This window comes from Podarcis pityusensis (assembly GCF_964106645.2).
Source record: "Podarcis pityusensis genome assembly, chromosome: 3".
Lineage (NCBI taxonomy): Eukaryota > Metazoa > Chordata > Lepidosauria > Squamata > Lacertidae > Podarcis > Podarcis pityusensis.
This window is the reverse complement of record NC_138026.1, coordinates 47,532,531-47,550,273: the sequence shown is the minus strand read 5'-3', so window position 1 is coordinate 47,550,273 and position 17,743 is coordinate 47,532,531. Positions and strand designations below refer to the sequence as shown.

At 48.2% G+C, this 17,743-nt stretch overlaps 1 protein-coding gene across 4 annotated transcripts in view; it reads right to left on the bottom strand.

Moving 5' to 3' along the window:
• Positions 1 to 14,104, bottom strand: part of GRIK2 (glutamate ionotropic receptor kainate type subunit 2) — a 441,474-nt gene extending 427,370 nt beyond the window's left edge. The window contains exons 1-2 of one of the 4 annotated variants that reach the window (XM_080999936.1): positions 13,877 to 14,104; positions 6,829 to 7,374 (exon numbers count right to left, since the gene is read on the bottom strand). In XM_080999936.1, the coding sequence (XP_080856062.1) occupies positions 6,829 to 6,943 (115 nt within the window). In that variant the 5' untranslated portion in view covers positions 6,944 to 7,374; positions 13,877 to 14,104. The remainder of the gene's footprint in view (positions 1 to 6,828; positions 7,375 to 13,876) is intronic. The other 3 variants (XM_080999933.1, XM_080999935.1, XM_080999934.1) reach the window with 3 other exon arrangements.
• Positions 14,105 to 17,743: the final 3,639 nt, after the last annotated feature.

Genomic DNA, 17,743 nt, shown 5'->3' with positions numbered 1-17,743 from the left:
CTTTTTGGCCCCCTGTTACTATAATAATGGCCTTGCAAAAACAATCATCCAGCTGTCAATACCCTATCATTAAATCTCCATTAGTAAGAGCATTAGTGGACCATTCCATGCAAAAGCCCTAGCTGTGCTTTACTTCCCATCATGGGAAGCTAGGAATAGAAGGTGAGATTTAATTCAGGCTGTCTGCATAGCCATTTTCATCCCTGATTGCTTTTACACAACCTGAAGAAAGCAACAGGCATATTTAACACTTACAGCTCACCATCACTAAAATTGGAATTAAATCACAGGAATGTCATTGTTCTCTCTTTCTCTCCAAAGAGTCTTCACTTAGCTGCTGCCCCCAGAGGTCACTCAAGGTTTTACTAAGCCTTTCCCACCCAGATACTCCTAGAGTGGTCCAACTTTTCATACCAAGTGGACTGCAAGAGTACTTTGACACAGAACCCATGAGCCACACACTGCCTTGTTGTGTGTGCAGGGGTAGTGAGGCCAAAATTTCATGCCCCCCTCTCCAAGCTCTCATGTTGCCTTCCCAGAGTGAGGCCTCCCTAAGGGAGGCTTTGGGAAGGAGGCACAAGGCAATGGCTTCTAAAACTCTCCTAACTCCTTCCCAAAGCTGGGAAAGCACTAACTAGGATTTGGGAAGGAGGACTCTAGGACCTGTTAGAGCCCTCATGCCTCCTTCCCAAAGCCAGTGCCTCCTTTGGGAAGGCAGTATGAGGGATGCGGTTGGCGGGGGGGGGGTGGAGATAAAATGTTGTCAAGGGTCACTGAGAAAGGCCTTGAGGGCCAAGTGTTGGACTGCCCTGCTTTTGACTACGGGCAATTCTACACTATTCTTTCAAAGCACATTCAACGTATGTTTAAGAACATAAGAATAGCTTGCTGGGACAGGCCAATGGCCCATCTGCTCCAGCATCTTGTTCTCACAATGGCTAACAAGATGTCTGCAGGAAACCAGTAATTCTGGATTTGAGCACATGAGCACTCTCCCTTCCTGTGGTTTCCAGGTATTCAGAAGCATTGTCACCTCCAGCTGAGAAAGCAGAGCAGAACCATCATGGCTAGCAGCCATCAGTAGTCCTCTTCTTCGTGAGTTTAAAGGACATGGTTTTCCCCAAAGAGTCCTGGTAACTGGGAATTACAGTTCTATGAGAGTGAAACTACACTTCCCAGGATTCTTTGGGGAAAGGAATATGGTCAAATGTGCACTGAATGTGATTTAAGTGTGTGGTGTGGATCTGCCTCCAACTCTCATCATCCCAGGCCATTTTGCTGGGGCTGATGGGAGTTGTAGTCCAAAATGTCTAGCTTGGGGGCTATATCTCTTAGTGTTCTAATTGTTTCCACCTTACTAATTATAGCTCCTCATTTTATAGTTCTGCAAGAGCAAGTATGTCCTTCTTTGGCTGATACAGCCAAATGGGATGAAACATTGACAGAATTTGTTCGTGTATCTCAGAGTAGATATTCAGGAGTACCATTTTAAGTTTCAGCAGAGTGGCAGGGGTGAGAGAAGCAATTAAACAGCAAGTTTCAAAAGCCTTCTCATTGATATATTTAAAATTAAATATGAGTGTTTAAAGAGTATTTTTGATGGTGTCTAAGACATACCCAGGGATATGAGTGCTCCTAAGCAATAACACCATAAAACATGGAGATGGCATGGAGCTTGTCTTTCCTCTCCCCATTTCCCAACCTGAACACTTAAAGGGCACCCCTGTAGATACAAAGCCAGAAACTGCATAATGTTGAAGGGACACCTAAGCAACAAAAAGTGGTGAGCAAAAATGGCGATTTCCTTTCTTCCTTTGCTTTTTACTTTCTTACTCAAAAGGACTGTGTCTGTACCATTATTTTCCAGAAAGTGTAATAAATTAAAGTAGAAATTTGACTCTAGGGACCTGACTAGGATCAGAGTTTAGTAAAACACTCTTGATACAAACATGCATCTCAAGACCCTGAGAAACCACACGATACAAAGTCCTACTGTCTCTTTTTGACAAGAAAAATGGCCTTCAGTTGCCAATATTATGCCATTCAAAGAAGGATGAAGATGAGGGATTAAGAAAACATAAAGATGCCATGCAACATTTTGTGTCTGCAATCTATATATCACTTATTCTGACGCCCATTGAAGGCAGTAGGAATCATGAGTCTGAGGACTGTAGGCTGGGCGTGGGGAAATTTTCCAGCAAACTGCATCTTCAAGTCTTAAATATAGTATGCATTCAAAGATAATTAGCATTTGGATTAAAGTAATGTTAACTAGCTGAATCCCTAAAGGCTACATCTGAGGTCTCAACTGGATCTCAAGGCTTCTTCAGAGTAAAGAGAATGCATAAGTCACAACCAGCATGGAATTGAAGGTTATGAAGTCCTTGTGCTAAAAAAATTACAAGGCTTCACACTCCTCTGATCTTTAGGCTACCCTTAATTTTTTGCATATATTTACAAAAAGCAGACAGAAAGGCCCAATGAATATCCCCAGCATGGTAACCTCATACTACAGAATAGCATGAATTGTTTATCTCCTTGTATGCAGTTTGTATTTTAGAAAATTAATAGTATGGCTGCATGACAACAACTTGCTACTAGGTTCTGAAGAAATTTGATTGAGCTTAACACACAGAGTAGTCATTCAGTTGGAAAAAGCTGCAGCTCCCAGGGAAGGGCAGGAAACGGTCTCCTCAGGAATAAAGAAACCTGATTGGTTAGCTTGCTGGGGTGGAGAAAGGCTTTCTCCTTCCCCCAGTTACTGCTCCACACCATCAAAGGGCTCAGTCTCCACATGAGTATACTCACAATAACATGAGAAGAGCCTTCTGGACCAAGCCAATGGCCCATCTAGCCTAGTATCCTGCTCTCACAGTAGCCAACCAGGTGCCTGTGAGAAGCCTACAAGCAGGACATAAGTGCAAGAGCACTCTGCTCCCCAATAACAGTACTCTCAGAGGGCAATATTACAGCAAGGGCTCCTGTTTGACTGCTCTACTCTATGCCATGCTTTCAACTATTGATTAATCCATTATTCTTTGTAAGCTATCTTTGAGGGCCATTTGACCATGTGCTAGGTATAAGTACATCCTTAAATACTGTAGTATAATAGAAAATGCCAAAGCTGATCTAAAAATGTGATTGTGTGTACACCAAATAAGAAACAGGCAGTAAATATATGTTTAGGTTTGGCGTCCCACTGATTTCAAAAGGAAATTTCTTCCAGAAGTTAAACTACTATGGCCCAAAGACTCAAGAATATAGAATTCATTAAGATATACAGTTTGTAGAACTGCAAATCCACATAACAAGAAGCTGGATGAACAAAACAACTTTTCCATAGCGAGGTGCTCAAAGGAGAGCAGAGACCAGGACGATCAGAAACTCCGGGAACTGACCGTGGTACTGAAACGATATCCTAGTGTGTTGAAGGCAGTGGAGCTCCTCACTAAGCGTCCTTCTGTGATGAGTAATTATTGGACAGATCAATGTTAAGTAAATGTATTCCTTAGCACATTGTGGAAGGAAAAGACCTTCCAAAAGCTTAGATTTATAAAATCAGTGGAAGTCCTTTGAGATACGGGTACGCAGGCCCCCATAGCTATGCCCCAACAGAACATTTCTGCATCCGACGCAATAAAAATAAAAATCTATGCTTCCGATTTCCACCTTATTTGTTTAACACAGGGAGCGTCAATGCGAGATTTTCACTGAAATCTGCAGCAAGGCTCCTGCAATGACCCTCTTATCGGCCTCTCCTCTCACTGTGCAAAGTCCAGAACACAAAAGCCCAGGAATCTCCATTGAAGCCCTTTTTTTAGGTCTCTCTCCCTTCGGGCAGACTGTAAAGTAAGAAACTTGCCTGCGTGTCGCTAGATAATACATTTGTGCAGAGGCCGCCCGCCACAAACTTGGTCGTTTGCTTGTTGTGCCATCATAATGAGCTCCAGCAAACGGAGTCAGCGACCCAGGCAAGCTCTTCCATTATATCGCTTGGCCTTGCTGGGCCCGAACTGGTTGAACGCCTCTGATGGAGCGTTAATTACCAGGTAGCAACAGCTTCTCACAGATTGTGATCCACCTAAACTTTCGCGCGTAAAAGAGGCAACACGGAAAGGGACGGATACCCCGCGGGAAATGCCAATCACCGTAGCAAGAGGTGAAGAGGGTGCGGGGTTTTTTGCTGGTTCTTGATTCCCTTCTGGTTCCAGAGAGGAGCTAGAAAGCGGGAGCCGGTACAACAGCGGTTGAGGATCTCAGAATCCAGCTCCTTGTCGCTCAGCTAACCCCCAATTATTTCTGTTTTCCATCATCTCTCCGAGTTATGCGTCTACACGCATACCACCCCCAACACACACTGGAATGCCTCGATAAAAGCCATCAGGCATTTCCTGGCAACATTAGGCGACGGACACAGCTGGCAATCAAAGGCCTCGCATCTCACGCAACCTTTGCTCCCTCCCTCCAATAAAATGTAACTGCTTAGCTGGCGGGGGGGACGGAAGACGGGACGAACGATAAACTCTGCGATTCTAAACCTACACGCGGTCTTCAGTCCTAGCAGATTGCTTTTGGGAGGAAGCAGAAAATAGTTTGGGAAGTGAGAGTACCAACCTGTTCCACAATCCTGTTAAAATGAAGCAATGGGATTTAAACTGATTTCAGACACACACACATTTGACTCAGTGGGATTACATGGTTCTAATCCAAGTATGTCAGTGCACAATTGGGCCGTTACTTTGGAAGTAGTATATTCCTTGCCGTCTAAACTCTAGAGGGATTGATAGGTGCCCAGAGTCTACGTGTGCCTTTAGAAAGAGGGGGCGTCACCTCTACTGTCTGATCGATCAACAACGTTCTTCTAAGTCAATGTTTCATTGGAACAAGCTAGCACCGAGGGGGAATTCCCGGGCAAGGCACCTTCCATTCACTCGGAGAGCATCTTTTGGGAAAGGCGTAAGGAACAGCGCATTGACTTTCACAGCCCAGTGGATCCCACCGTTCGGTCATAACCAGGGACTCGTGCCTCCTGTCACAAACAACAGACAGCTCCCCACTGCTTTCAACGAGCTACAGGTCAGACTTCCCTGAAGTTCAACCCACCCCACCCCCCCGGACCATCTTGAGCTTTATTCAAAGGAATCTAGGCATTCCTGAAGATGGTTGCTAAGAGCAACGTACTTTAAGAATCACTGCGGGGGGGGGGGCGACTCAGAATCCAGCACAGCTGATCAATACCAACCCGCTGCTTTTGGAATCAGGACCGACTTCTCTTACGACACCCAGATTTATTTCCTCCGGTTTTAAACAAGCGAAACCAAAGAGTCCCTAGGGACTCCACCGGAGTGGAAATGTTTAATGATGGTTGGAGAGAAGGATTGCTTCTATGGGAAATTAAGGACGCCTCTCGCTTGGGACAGCAACTCCCCGCGCTCTCGCCACCCTCCCCTGCCCCAAGCCTCATCCATATCTCACTAGTACTTTGGTCAAACGCCACGGCATGAAAGCCAGAACTGTTCAGTTCAGCATTGGCTTCAATGGGATTACACACACTCTAGGACTGGGTCGTAAACACCTGCAAGGTTCGCTGCTTCCTGCTCTTTGTCTGCTTTAATTCTCGGCTAACTTTGGAATAACTTTCCTCGGACAACGTTGCTCTGGGAGATTCACAACAAAACCCTGACCTTGCAGCGTGGCTGGTGGACACCTTTCTCCTCTACCCTGACAGTCCACATTTTGGGGGTCCACAAAGATGGTTAAAGGACAGCATATAAAGGAGAAGAACTGTCGGGGAGCAAGTCTAAGATTCAGTGGTGGCTTCTGAATCTCCGGCACGCTCCTGAAACTTCGAGAGTTTCTTTGGCCACGATCCTTCAATCACTCACTCGGAAAACACTCTACCAACCCCCATGGAACACGAGTGGCGTGTTGAGGGCAAGAAACTTCACCCCGTGATCCACAACCCGCCTTGCGGCCACCTACTCGCGAGTAAACGGGTGTGCTCGAAGATCATTCTCAGTGGAAGCTACCCCATTGATTTGGATGGGATGTGGGTGGTATCAATCACGCTTCTTTAAAAGCAGGACATTTGGCTTGCGTGGTGCATGGATCGCACTCTCTGAGTCAACGAAGAAATCGTTACCAGCTCCCAGTTCGCTGATCATTTGAGGGGGTCAAGGGTGGGGGCTAGAACCTGAAAAGCAGTTTCCTAATTTCCTCTGTTATCAAACGGCCTGATCCCTTCTAATTCAAAGGCCCCTTAACTGCTAGTAAACAAACGTTAAAGGAGACACAGCGCCGAAGAGACCTTCCTTCCAGGGCTGTGGTCAGCAACCTTGCCCTGTCATTTGGCATCTCTGTGGGCAGAGACTGCCGGGGTGAGGATGGGGGTGGCATTTGTGGCAACTGCCAACTATGAACACAGCAACGGCCCTCCAGACCCAGAGGCTTCCCACCCGCACTGTGGCAACTCCAAAAGAGGCAGCAACAAAGCAAGCTGGGTTTAAGACCAGCCCAGACCCGCCTTGGTTGGGGCGGGCGCTAGTCAATTCCCTAGGATTATCGAGACCGGGGCGACCGCGCTCTGCTTTGCAGCCGCTGGGGAAAGAAGGCGAAGGCGAAGGCGAAGGCTGGAGTTGGCGCCTTAATACAATCGGGAGGAGACAAAAACATACTCGTGTTAGCCCGGAAGTAGCTCCATCACCCACCCACCCGCGTTTCCCCGCTCCTTTCAACCTGCCCCCTCCTTCCTTGGCAAAATCCTCGGGAAACATAGAGATGCCAGCAAACGTTACGGGGGGTGGGGGGAGGGAGGGAAAGCCGCCTTACCGAATCTCAACACATGCGTGGTTCCTTGGGAATATCCAATCCACAGTAAGCAAAGCAGGAGCCGAATGGTGCCTCTGAAGACTGGATGAGTTAGAATCGGGGAAATAATCTTCATGGTGTTTCCTACGCACACACGCGCCGCTTTTCCTCTTGGCCCCCTTCGCTTCAAGCGTCCGCTTTTTGTCCCCCCCAGCAGCGCCGCCGCCGCCACCAGCAGCCGCCACCAGCCCCGCCGCTGCGGTCGGTTTCCACGAGCTTGCGGAGCAGCGGAAGTGTTTGGCCCGGAGACGCGATCACGGCATGGTCACACCGAAGGGAGAGGCTCTCCGCTTCCCAAAGCCATTAGCAATCCCTGCATGATCTTCATTCACTGCGCCAAGGAGCAACCTTCAACTGCAAGGAATGGTGGGACATCCATGGTCGTCGGGCTGAGCGCGGGGCGGGGAGAGGATCCTCGAGAAATCCAAACACACACACGCACACACGCGCACCCGAGCGCGCACACACGGGCAGGCATAGGCAGGCGCCGTGGCCAGTCGGGCGAACCTAGGAGGCAGGCGAGAAGAGATTGGGGGGGGGGGGGAGAGAAAGACGAGGAGCGGGTGGGGGAGAGAGAGAGAGAGAGAGAGAGAGAGAGAGAGAGAGAGAATCAATCGGCAACCCGAGCTTGCGAAACCGCTGCCGAGCGAGAGGCGGGCACTCGCCTGGCCGTTGGGCTCCCCTTCTGCTGCACTGCTGCACGGCTTCTGACGCGCAGCCAAGATGAAGTGCGAGAAAGCGAGAGAGCTCGTCTTGCCTTAAGGCTGCCAGCCACACAAGCCTTCCCCGGGCCTCTTATGCAACCGATCCCATCGCCTCTTGGAAATTATTATTATTATTATTATTATTATTATTATTATTATTATTACTTGGCTGCATGACGTGCCTAACATTCTGATGGCTCTCTTCCAATAAGCTCCAGCCGTGTTCTGGGAAAGGAGCAGAAGGAGGTCTCAGACTCCGTCTGGGTGTCCGATCTGAAGCCCCGGGAGTTATTGGGCAGAACGCCCATGGAAGGAGATTGACACGCACCAGGCTCGTAGCCCTAGTTAAACCCAAAAAGAATGTGGCTGAGTTGGTGCCTGGTTCAGCTCCAGGTGTTCACAATGCTGGCTCCTCTGAGCCCAAGCCCCCAGTCTGGACAATGGTCCGTCAGCACAGCCCCAACAGAGCTACAGGGGGACTAAGGACAAAGTCTTGAACTGGCTGCGGACCTGTTTCAATACAACCAAATTGCATGCTGCAATCCTAACCATGGCTACTCAGAAGTAATCCCCACTGATTTCAGTAGGGCTTACTCCCAGGTAAGTGGAGTTAGAATTGCAGCCTTTGGGTGAGAGAGACAGATATTATCAGTATTAATTTTTGAATGGCTGGCTGGGGAGACAGCACTTCGTTTAAGAGCTGGGGGTGGGGGCGATGACGTTATTATTGTTTCAAAACATATCCACAAACAGGTTTTTCTTCTTTCCATATGTCCGGACATTCTCATTCACTTTCTACTGTTTATGCCCATCAAATGCTCATTTCCTTCAATAGTAACTTGATCACTGACTCACTAAACATCTACGTTAGGACAGGAATTGTTAGGATTAAAAATTTATACTCCGCTGAAGGACCTACACTGTGCACCCAGAAATAATAATGAGTGAATGAGATATGGATTATTTTTTCGAGACGTCCCTCATTTTTAAAAATATCTGGCTAATAGCATTGTGAAGGCTCTCAGTTTTTAAATGCCTCCCCTTTGGGGGGGGGAACAGTACTTACAACACAACTGGAATATACAGTCTGTTGAAATGAAAGCTTTGTGTTTCCCAGTTCCCAAACTATTTACTCCCGAGTAGTACCACTGATATATAAGGACTGGGCTTGTGCCAGTGTAAGTGGTGTGCAGTTTGTAGCCTTAGCTGGAGCAGAAGATATTTGCCTTCTTAAGTAGCTATCGTTTCAATCACTTTGCTTTAACTACTCACTACCACCACCACCCATTAAAATATTTATTCACTAGTGTCAATGGTGGCAGATTCCCCCTCCCTTATTTTCTACACAAGGAGGGAGGTTTTAAAAAAAGTTAAAAAGTGGGGATTTGAACCTTTGAGGAGTCATTAAAACACATTGGTAGAGGAGAAGCCTGCATTTTATATAGCCCTAATGGAAAGTCTTCCATGAATCAGACTACTAACTACGTGAGACAGGGTGGGGGAGATCATTCCTATTATCGCCATACAAAAATGAATGGAGATTAATCTTCTGTTTGGAGGCTAGCCCACTTTAATGCAGTAGAATGTCTAAAATTCTATCAATCAAGACGGCCGAGATCATATTTAAGTGAAGCATACACCTATACCTGCGGGAAAACTGACTATTTATGCAATTGGATCTAGGACCAAGTTCTCTAGTTCCAACTGTATCAAGAAATATAGAGTCTGTTTCTTACTTCCGATCCTACTCACTGATCTACCGGGACTTACTCCCAGAGAAGTCTGAATAGAATTGCAGCCTTAATGCATCTATTTTAATTTGGACCTGTGACTGTCCAGAAGCTCGCGCTATAGGATGGATAGCAAATCCGAGTAACTTTCTATTGTTACAGGCACTGACATTCCTCTGCACACGTTTACTTCAAAGTGCCGACTGAAACCTACCTGCTACTAAGGGATAACTAAACATCGCTAGGTTTTTTGGGTTCGTTTTTTAAAGATGGAAATCTAACTCCTGTGTCAAAAACAAGTATCATGAATGGCTACTTCTGCAGTCTAGCAGGCAATTCAATCAAACGATCTGACTATCCTGGAGCACTTGCAGGGAGGAAGACGTACCTAATGCTGAAAACAAGGATATCTAGCGACTCCTTCAGTGTGCAGTTGGAATATCTCGCCGGCAAACGTGCCTTTGAGATAGCCTGTTTCCTGGATTTGCTGCTCATTTGCTTTACTTGGAGCAAGATCAACTGAATAAGAGAGTGTGCAACCCAGTTTCTGAGAGTATTAAGAAGTGTCTTCATACTTTAAGGAACTGATATAAAGCCTATCAGGTGTCTCTAGACATGAAGACATTGAATCACTGAAAACTATACAAGTTCAGGATTTAAAGCTGCTCTTTTATTTTATTTTTAAAGCGTTTACCATTTCTACTGTAACCTTTGGCTTACATATCAGCTAATACTAGACTTGAGAGGGAATCTCTTGTTAAAGCGGAAGGTTTTATTCATCTTGTTTCCTTCCCCACCTCTTCCTCCCAGTCACCTGCATTTTAGGAGGTTTGCCGCATTGTCATCCAACCAGAGAAACATCGAAATAAGATATTGCAATTTTTTAAAATCTTGCAACGTTCGTCTTCGCCTCCAACCCTTGTCTGATGCTTGTGAAGCAGAAAGGTATCACCACCACCACGGACAGCTACCGAACTTGTACTGAAGAAATTTAGTAGAAGAAACGGTCCCTCTCCTTTTCAGCACCACGGACAGCACCACACTCCTTTAATGGATTTGGCAACGAGGCGCTTATATCTATGCATAGCAGCGTGTATGCATTTTCCTGTCCATTTGGACAGGAAAATAAATTATCCCCCTCCCAAGGCTTCAAAACAAAGAGACAAGCAAAATATTTTAAACCTGCAATCTGACTGCATAGTTCAAATAATTCAATGCAGTCTCTGCCTTGATTATCCTCGACTGTTTTGATTGTCTTACCTATATTTTATGAAAACTCACTTCCTTTCAGTGTGCTATAAAAAACCCAAACCCGCCAGCCCTCCCGATCTCTGTTCTTCAATGCACAGTTATACCACAATGCATGTCTTTGGTCCACCAACTGTTTAGAAAGTACAGAAAAATCGACTGGCCACATTTAGGGCAGAAAACCACCTCCCACCAATGTGAATGGCTAATGGCTGGTTGACTGTAATGGTTTCGAATTGCTCCCTGAGGAGTCAGGCCTTTTCTGAAATATATAATTAATTTCGGCTTTGGAAATTACCATCTCCATCGCCCTTTGCTAAGTAAGGCTGCAGCTGGCATTTCAGTCTTTATTTACCAACATCTATCTATCTATCTATCTATCTATTAACAACACTGTTCATTATTAATTAAACACACACACCAGAAGTACCCAGAGTTTCCCCCTTGGCATTTTCCTCAACATAGTCCCAAGGTTTAAGAGCTTTGATTTTATGGCATTTCGCCGAGAAAGCTGATTATGACTTGGCCTGTTAATATGTCTCTTTTCTGACAGTGGTTCCCTGGAACCTATTTAACTGCGACCCCGCCCTTCACCACCAGAGAGTTGCTGGGGAAGGGGAGCTTTAAATACTCAATTTCCTGTTGTGCGTCTTGATTTACTCTACCTCTTCGCCATACGTTGTCTAGCAGGAACATCTTTTCGCTATCCAAGGTCACAGCGCAGGTGAAGTGGAAATGAAAATACATATATCAAGCAGGGAAAGCTGGATGGCGAATAATATGAAACCAATCTAAAAACGCATGCCCTGGATAATAAAGCAATTCTTCTGATGCAGTATTTCTGAATAAGCTAAGAGTTTCATTGGCATTAATTGTACATTCACTAATCTGCTTCCCCTACATGAGGTTTCTTTAAAAATACTCTTTCTACTGGAAGGAGATTTGAAAGCTTGGCTGGGGGTGCGGAGAGGCTTCCTAGCTGCAGGTCAAGGTGATTTCGTCTGCCATCTGGTTCTAGGGATTGGGAGAAGGGCCTTGGAAAATTCAATTTCCCCCTCACTGTTTGAAAGCTCTCAGTGAATTTAGACAGGGCCTTTGACAAATGTTGACTCTTGAACTTCTATTCCCCACAAGCAGCCCTACTCCAACAAACAGGCCTTTTAGTTCTGCCAGCTCCCATCAGATTTCTCATCCTGCTGTTCTGAAGAAAGGCCCGGGTGGGTTTTTTGCAACACCTGACCAGCATTCCGTGTGTGTGTGTGCGCGCGCGCAGACATCTCTTGCAGCTTTGCTGAGCTAAGCTCATAGTAGGCTAAGCTGGGCCTCCCTCTGCCCCCACCTCCCCGCGCGCCCTTTGCCAAAGCACTCAAATGAATGTTGATATTATCAGTTCAGAAAACACATCCCGGCCCACTCTTTCACTCCCACCAGCAGCCACTAAAGCAAGAGGTTCCCCGGTTGCCGGTTATTAGCGGAGCCCAGATTCACAGTCCTGTTTCTGCTGCGCCGATGATTAATGGGATTTTAAGGTGGTAATTAATTTTTTAGCTGCCGAAGAGACGTGCATCCTAATTAAGGAGCCGAGGATATGATAGATTTACTTGTTCAGGCACTTTTTGGACTTCACAGCGGTGCACATCTGAGCATATTTTCAACCAGCGAATGCAAACATTTATGATTTGGTCCATATATCACTCCTCCACCTCCGCCACCTCCTCCTGATGTCTTTTCCCCACCCACCCCAACTAGGCTTTCACTTCACAAAGTTTAAAGGAATTTAAAAAGCTTTCCTTTAGCCTTCATTCTTTGCCTCCCTCTATTTTTTTTCTATTGCATTTTACAACCATTACTAATTACACAAAGGCACGTTTCTGTCTAAGGGCGATTTCCTCGGGGAAGGGGCAATTCGGCCTTTAAGGAGAGTTTGCACTAAGGAAGCCGGTTTTGCTTGTCCCGGTTCGTTCTTAGATCATCAGGAGGAGGCTGGGGAATAGGACTGTTGTCCTGGCAGTCTAAAACCCCGATCTACAAATCAATTAAACAGGAATGCCTGGCTCTCAGCCAGCTGGGGGCCGGTTGGCACATATACAGCCTAGACAAGGCGAAGTGCCTGGACTGAAGCCAACCGAGTCCCCATTGGTTTCCACTCAAGTTCTTCAACGTAGCTGCTGGGTGCTAGCTCGGACTGGGAATCGGTTTCAAGCCCTTGGGCTTAATCGACTTGCGAATCGGGGGTGGCAAAAGAACCGGCATCTCTTTTTCTTTGACACCCAAAAAACTGCAACCCACCGACTTAAGAAAGCCCCCTTGAAATTAGCATGGCTCTGTGGACTCCACGACCAAAGGGTACAACTCCGAGGCATTCCCCAGGGCTAGGCAAATGGGAGTTGTGCCATTCACAGTACCCATGGGCTGCGGATGGCACCCTAAGCTCCCTGGTTAAATGACAAGTCTCTCTCTGTGTATGTATATCTTTCTTCCTTCCCCCCACCCCTTTCCAACTGGGCGATTTGATGTATTATAAACAGACACACGTCGTTGCTATGGAGAAGAAAAGCTTTCGGATCAGGGTGGGCACGGAAAAGAAGCAGAAGCAGAATCGCACCGCCTCAAGCTCCGTTTTTGGAAACCTCGGAGACTCCCCTCCGAAGCTCCGGAGGAAGGGAGAGCCTCTCCGCTTAGGAAAAGGCAGCGGGAAGCTTCCCGCGGTACCACAGGCTGTTGCGAAAGACCAGTTTTGAGTGCGGGGTGGGGGGTGGGGGGTGGGGAGAAGTGTACGACCCCCTTGCCAAAGCGCGAGTGGAGGCGATGGATAGGCAAGCAAGCAAAGTTGCATCTCCGTCCTCCTAGCCACGTTTCATTGGGAGCCCTACTGATTCCCGTTGAACTTGCTGCAAAGTAAGTGAGCTCTTAGCCTGGCATTGAGAGAGGGGGAGACCCAACTGCCTTAAGAGATGAATGAGATAAACACCGGGATGAAAGATGTGGCTCGAAAGGAAGACAGATGCTCCTTCCGTCGGAGTTTCTGCTCGCCCCGTCTATCTTCTCGCCCGCCTGCCTCGCTGTGCTGGGGAGAGAGATCCGGGCAGCGCCCAGAAGTGCCCGCCCGCTCCCTCCCATCCATCCATCCACCCACCCACCCATCCCGATCGCTTCGAGGTGCTGCTGCGTCCCCTTCGCTCTTTTTGTGGCGCCTCGCGTCCCAATCCTCAATAAAATGAAATAATTCGTCTGTGAAGTATCTCTAAGCCCAGAGATCTAGCTACACACACAAAGCGGGAGATGGGTGTTTTGGCGTCCCAGGGCAGATCGGGGAGGTCTCCTTACCTTGTCCGCTGCTGCCCAGGGCGGCCGGGGAGGAGAAAAGTCAGCGGAGCTGGCTTTGGACGGGGCTCTGGGGCTGAGGAGCCGAGGCGGCGCGCCGAGCTCACTGGAGAGCCGCAGCCGAGGCAGCCGAGCCGAGGCAGGCGGGCGAGCGAGCGAGCGAGCTAGAGCGAGAGACACGCCTCCTGCCGGGAGCTCCGCGCAGAGCCCGTTAAAGGCGCAGCGCCGCTTTTCCCCGCTGCCTTCCTGGGCACCCCCAAGCCCAAGGCTGGAGCCGTCAGGAGGCGAAGCCGGCCGCAGAGCAAAGGGCAAAAGGACGGAGTCTGCTTTAAAGCCTGCCCAAGCCGTCTCTGCTCCCACCCAAACCCCACTCCGCAGCGGATCCGCCTCTCCCAAGGGCCCCGGATCCCACACACTTTCTTTGTAAGAGCGACCCGTCGATCGCCGGTCTCTTTTAAAGACCCCGGTTTGCCCTCGAGCAGCCCAGGTCTTCAGTTCAGGCCGGCGGCATTCTGCTATGAAACGAAGAGTGCGCCTCGAGGCCTGGGCAGAGTGCGCTTCTGTCACCCAACGGATTAACCCCCGGGATTCTCAAGGATGTGGCTTCCTCCAGACAACACGGCGCAGGAAACAGGAGGTGTCTCCCTCGAAGGCAGTGGGACTTGGATCACAATACCTCAAAGTAACTGTGCTCTGACCCGACGACCGCTCTCAACTTTCTCCAACCCGCGCGCCGCATAGTTTTCGTTCCCAAATCTGAAGGGAAATGAGTGTCCTAAGCAGCGCAGGATCGGGCCTTTTCGCCACCACCTTGCGTGAATGAAGCCGCTCCCCCCATTTAAAAGCACGTCCTGGTGCCCACCACCTTTTACATTCCTGCTACCACATCCTACTAGGCACACAGCGAGGTGGACGCTCAGAGGAGGGCGTTAAAACGGCGCCGATGAAGAACAAAGACCTGTTGAGTTTGCGCCTGAGACGCTTGGGGTTGACAACTCTTTGGATGCGATGGAAAAGCTCCCTGGCAGCAGCTGAAGAAATGGGGGGAAATAGGGGAAGAGCCTCGGGGGTGTGCATGTGTGGTTGCATACAGAGAATCATGAGGACTAGTGACATTTAATAGCTTATTAGCAAGATCTACCTTCCTCCGGTCTGTAATGTGCGTTCAAACGCCTCTTTGACGGGCAGGCAGTGCTATTCTGCACAATGGCTCGGGGGTTTTTTCCGATTGGCCAACTGAACCTCATCACCGCCACCACCCACCCACTCCCCACTAACTAACTACACAATCTGCCGTCACACATAACCCCCGCCCCCCACTTGTGGGTCAGAAGCTGTAGGTGGCACACCTCACCTCGCTCCAAGGAATTCCCCCCTCTCCTTCACTGTTTATAGGAAATGAGCGGTGTCTCCCCCCTGCCTAGCCTTGAGGTCCGCCTTCCATTAAAAGACCGTCGTGGAAATCCCCAAGCTGTCCTCTGCGCTCGGCCTGCGGCAGCCGCAGCTCAAGCCTCGCCTATTGGCCCTTCCTCGCCCGCCCCTCTTGCTTGCCAACCGGCAATTCCCATCCAGGGAATTGCCTTCTGATTGGACAGCTCCGAGGGAACCCGCCTCTCTACACCAGGGGGATTCTCTGGCAACTCTCCTCTCTCTCAGGTGAGCCTTGCGGGCGGCTGCAAGTTCTGCATCTCCCGCTCGCCTCTCCTGAGAGACCTTTTGCCTCCTCTCCACAGAGAGGTGATCCTTGAAACTGGCAGAGCTAGCAAGCGTGCTGGAACGCGGAGGGAACGAAGAGCCCCGACGGCAGCCGAGGCTTCGCCTTCGCAGCTCTCTCGCAGCTGAAAAGGCTCCTGTTGACTGAGCAAACAGCAGCCTTGTTGTGCGGCGTCGATAAATAGTCAAAGAAACCATTGTGGCTGCGGGAAAGAGGCGGCGCGCCCGGAGAGCCGCTGGGCTCGGGCTGCCGGCTGTGACTTGCAGCTTAATCGACCCCGGAGCGGGCGCTGATGAGTCCCCGGGGCGCTCACTCCGTCGCCAAGGGGGGGGGGACACACGGAGCAATTAGTTACTCGTTTCCTGAGGGAGGGAAGCCAGCGCCAAGCGCCCTCGCGAAGCTTAAGAGGCAAGATCTCGCCAATAAATAGCCCTTCTTTAGCAGGAGATATTAAGGAGGGAAGGGAGAGAGAGATATCCCCTTCTAAGCGAAATATTCCCAGAGAGAGTCTTTCACACAGAAAAATCGGTTTGTTTTTAAGAGGCTACAGTACTACGTGTGTGTTTCAGTATTTTGCTGTAAGAGACGCACAGGGCAAGCCCTGTGGAAGCGGATTATGCTTGCATTGACCCTCCTTTCTCTTCCTTCTGGAAAACAGATTCCCATCCATGTCATCTCCTGAAAGCTGCTCTTGAAATGTACCCTGGTACCCTCTCCCGACCCACTCAGTTCAACCCTTGGCAAGGAATTGGATAGTTCTGGGACTGGATTACTTGGCCTTTGGGTCCCTCCCCATGGCATGATCCTACCATCCAGGGAGACTAGCGTTAATGAACTGAAAAGCATTTCTAAACCGCTTAATATTTTGAAACCTCCAACGATGTGCAAAAAGACAACATAAAGCAATAAGACAGTATGATGAACACAACATAAAACAGCAATATTGTTATTTTAAAATGTAGGAAAACAGGAATTTAGCAATAACAGGGTCAGGTTTTATAGGAAATCCTGAGCACACACAAAAAAGATGTCTTTAGGAGACAACTGAAGCAACTGATGAAGGATGCTGCACACTTGGCAGAGGGAAGAGCGATCCACAGGGCAGGAGTGATGGCAGAAAATTCCCATTTGCAGGGCATAGCCCTGTGACCCTCTCTATTTGCAGTAGCAGAATGAAAAAAACATCCTATTGCTTGCTTTTCTAAATGGAGCCTTGCACCAGTGCAAGGGATCCAGTGTCTATTACAGAATTATCTATTACAGAGCAAAGGCTTTGTGCCAAAGATTTCATTGGCTACAGGCACCATACCATGAAGAAGAAAGATGTCTATGGTCATATCAGGGATGGAGATACCTGTGGCCCTCCAGATGTTGCTGGGCTTCAACTCCCATCAACCCCAGGCAGCATGGCCAGTGGTCAGCAACAAGGGGAGCTAGAATCCAACAACATCTGGAGGGCCATCCCTGCATTGTATCAACATTTCACACTTGTTCCCATGGTTTGACTACCCTTGCTTCCAGCTGCTTCACATACCAAACCCACTTGATTCAGTGAGGAGCTAGTGGTGATACTAGAGAGGGTCATAAATGATGCAGTACTTCCCCCTCCCACTTGTATATGTATTTTTAAAACATTAACATTACTATTCACGTCATTCAGAATATGAAGAGGCAAGGAATCCAGCATGCTGAATAATTTACTTTTGGTGACTTAAGGGGATTAACACTAACGATGAAGAACAAAATGGCATTTTCCATACAAGTCAAAGGATAATTTCCTATTCCAGTGATAGAAAGAAAAATACTCATTTCTAGTCAGTTTCATAGAATATTCTTTGCATCTCCACTTCTGCCTTCTCTCATGTGGGCAATCGCTTGCTGCTGATGCAATCTCAGATAGTTAGATTTTGCAACAGGATAAAGATGCAGCTGGACTAATTTTGAGGAGCTCCTCTCTTTCCAGCTGCCACCCCAGCATTACAGTTTCCTTTCAAAAAGAAAAGAGCAGGCAAACACAATGATGAACTCAATCCCTTGGCCTGCATGTTTTAAAAGTCAGAAAAGAAGCCACAACCTGAAGTCAGATGCTAGGTCAGCCTTAACCAACATGGTTCCCTCTCCAGGTGCCTTGACCTATGATTCCTCTCAGCCAAGGG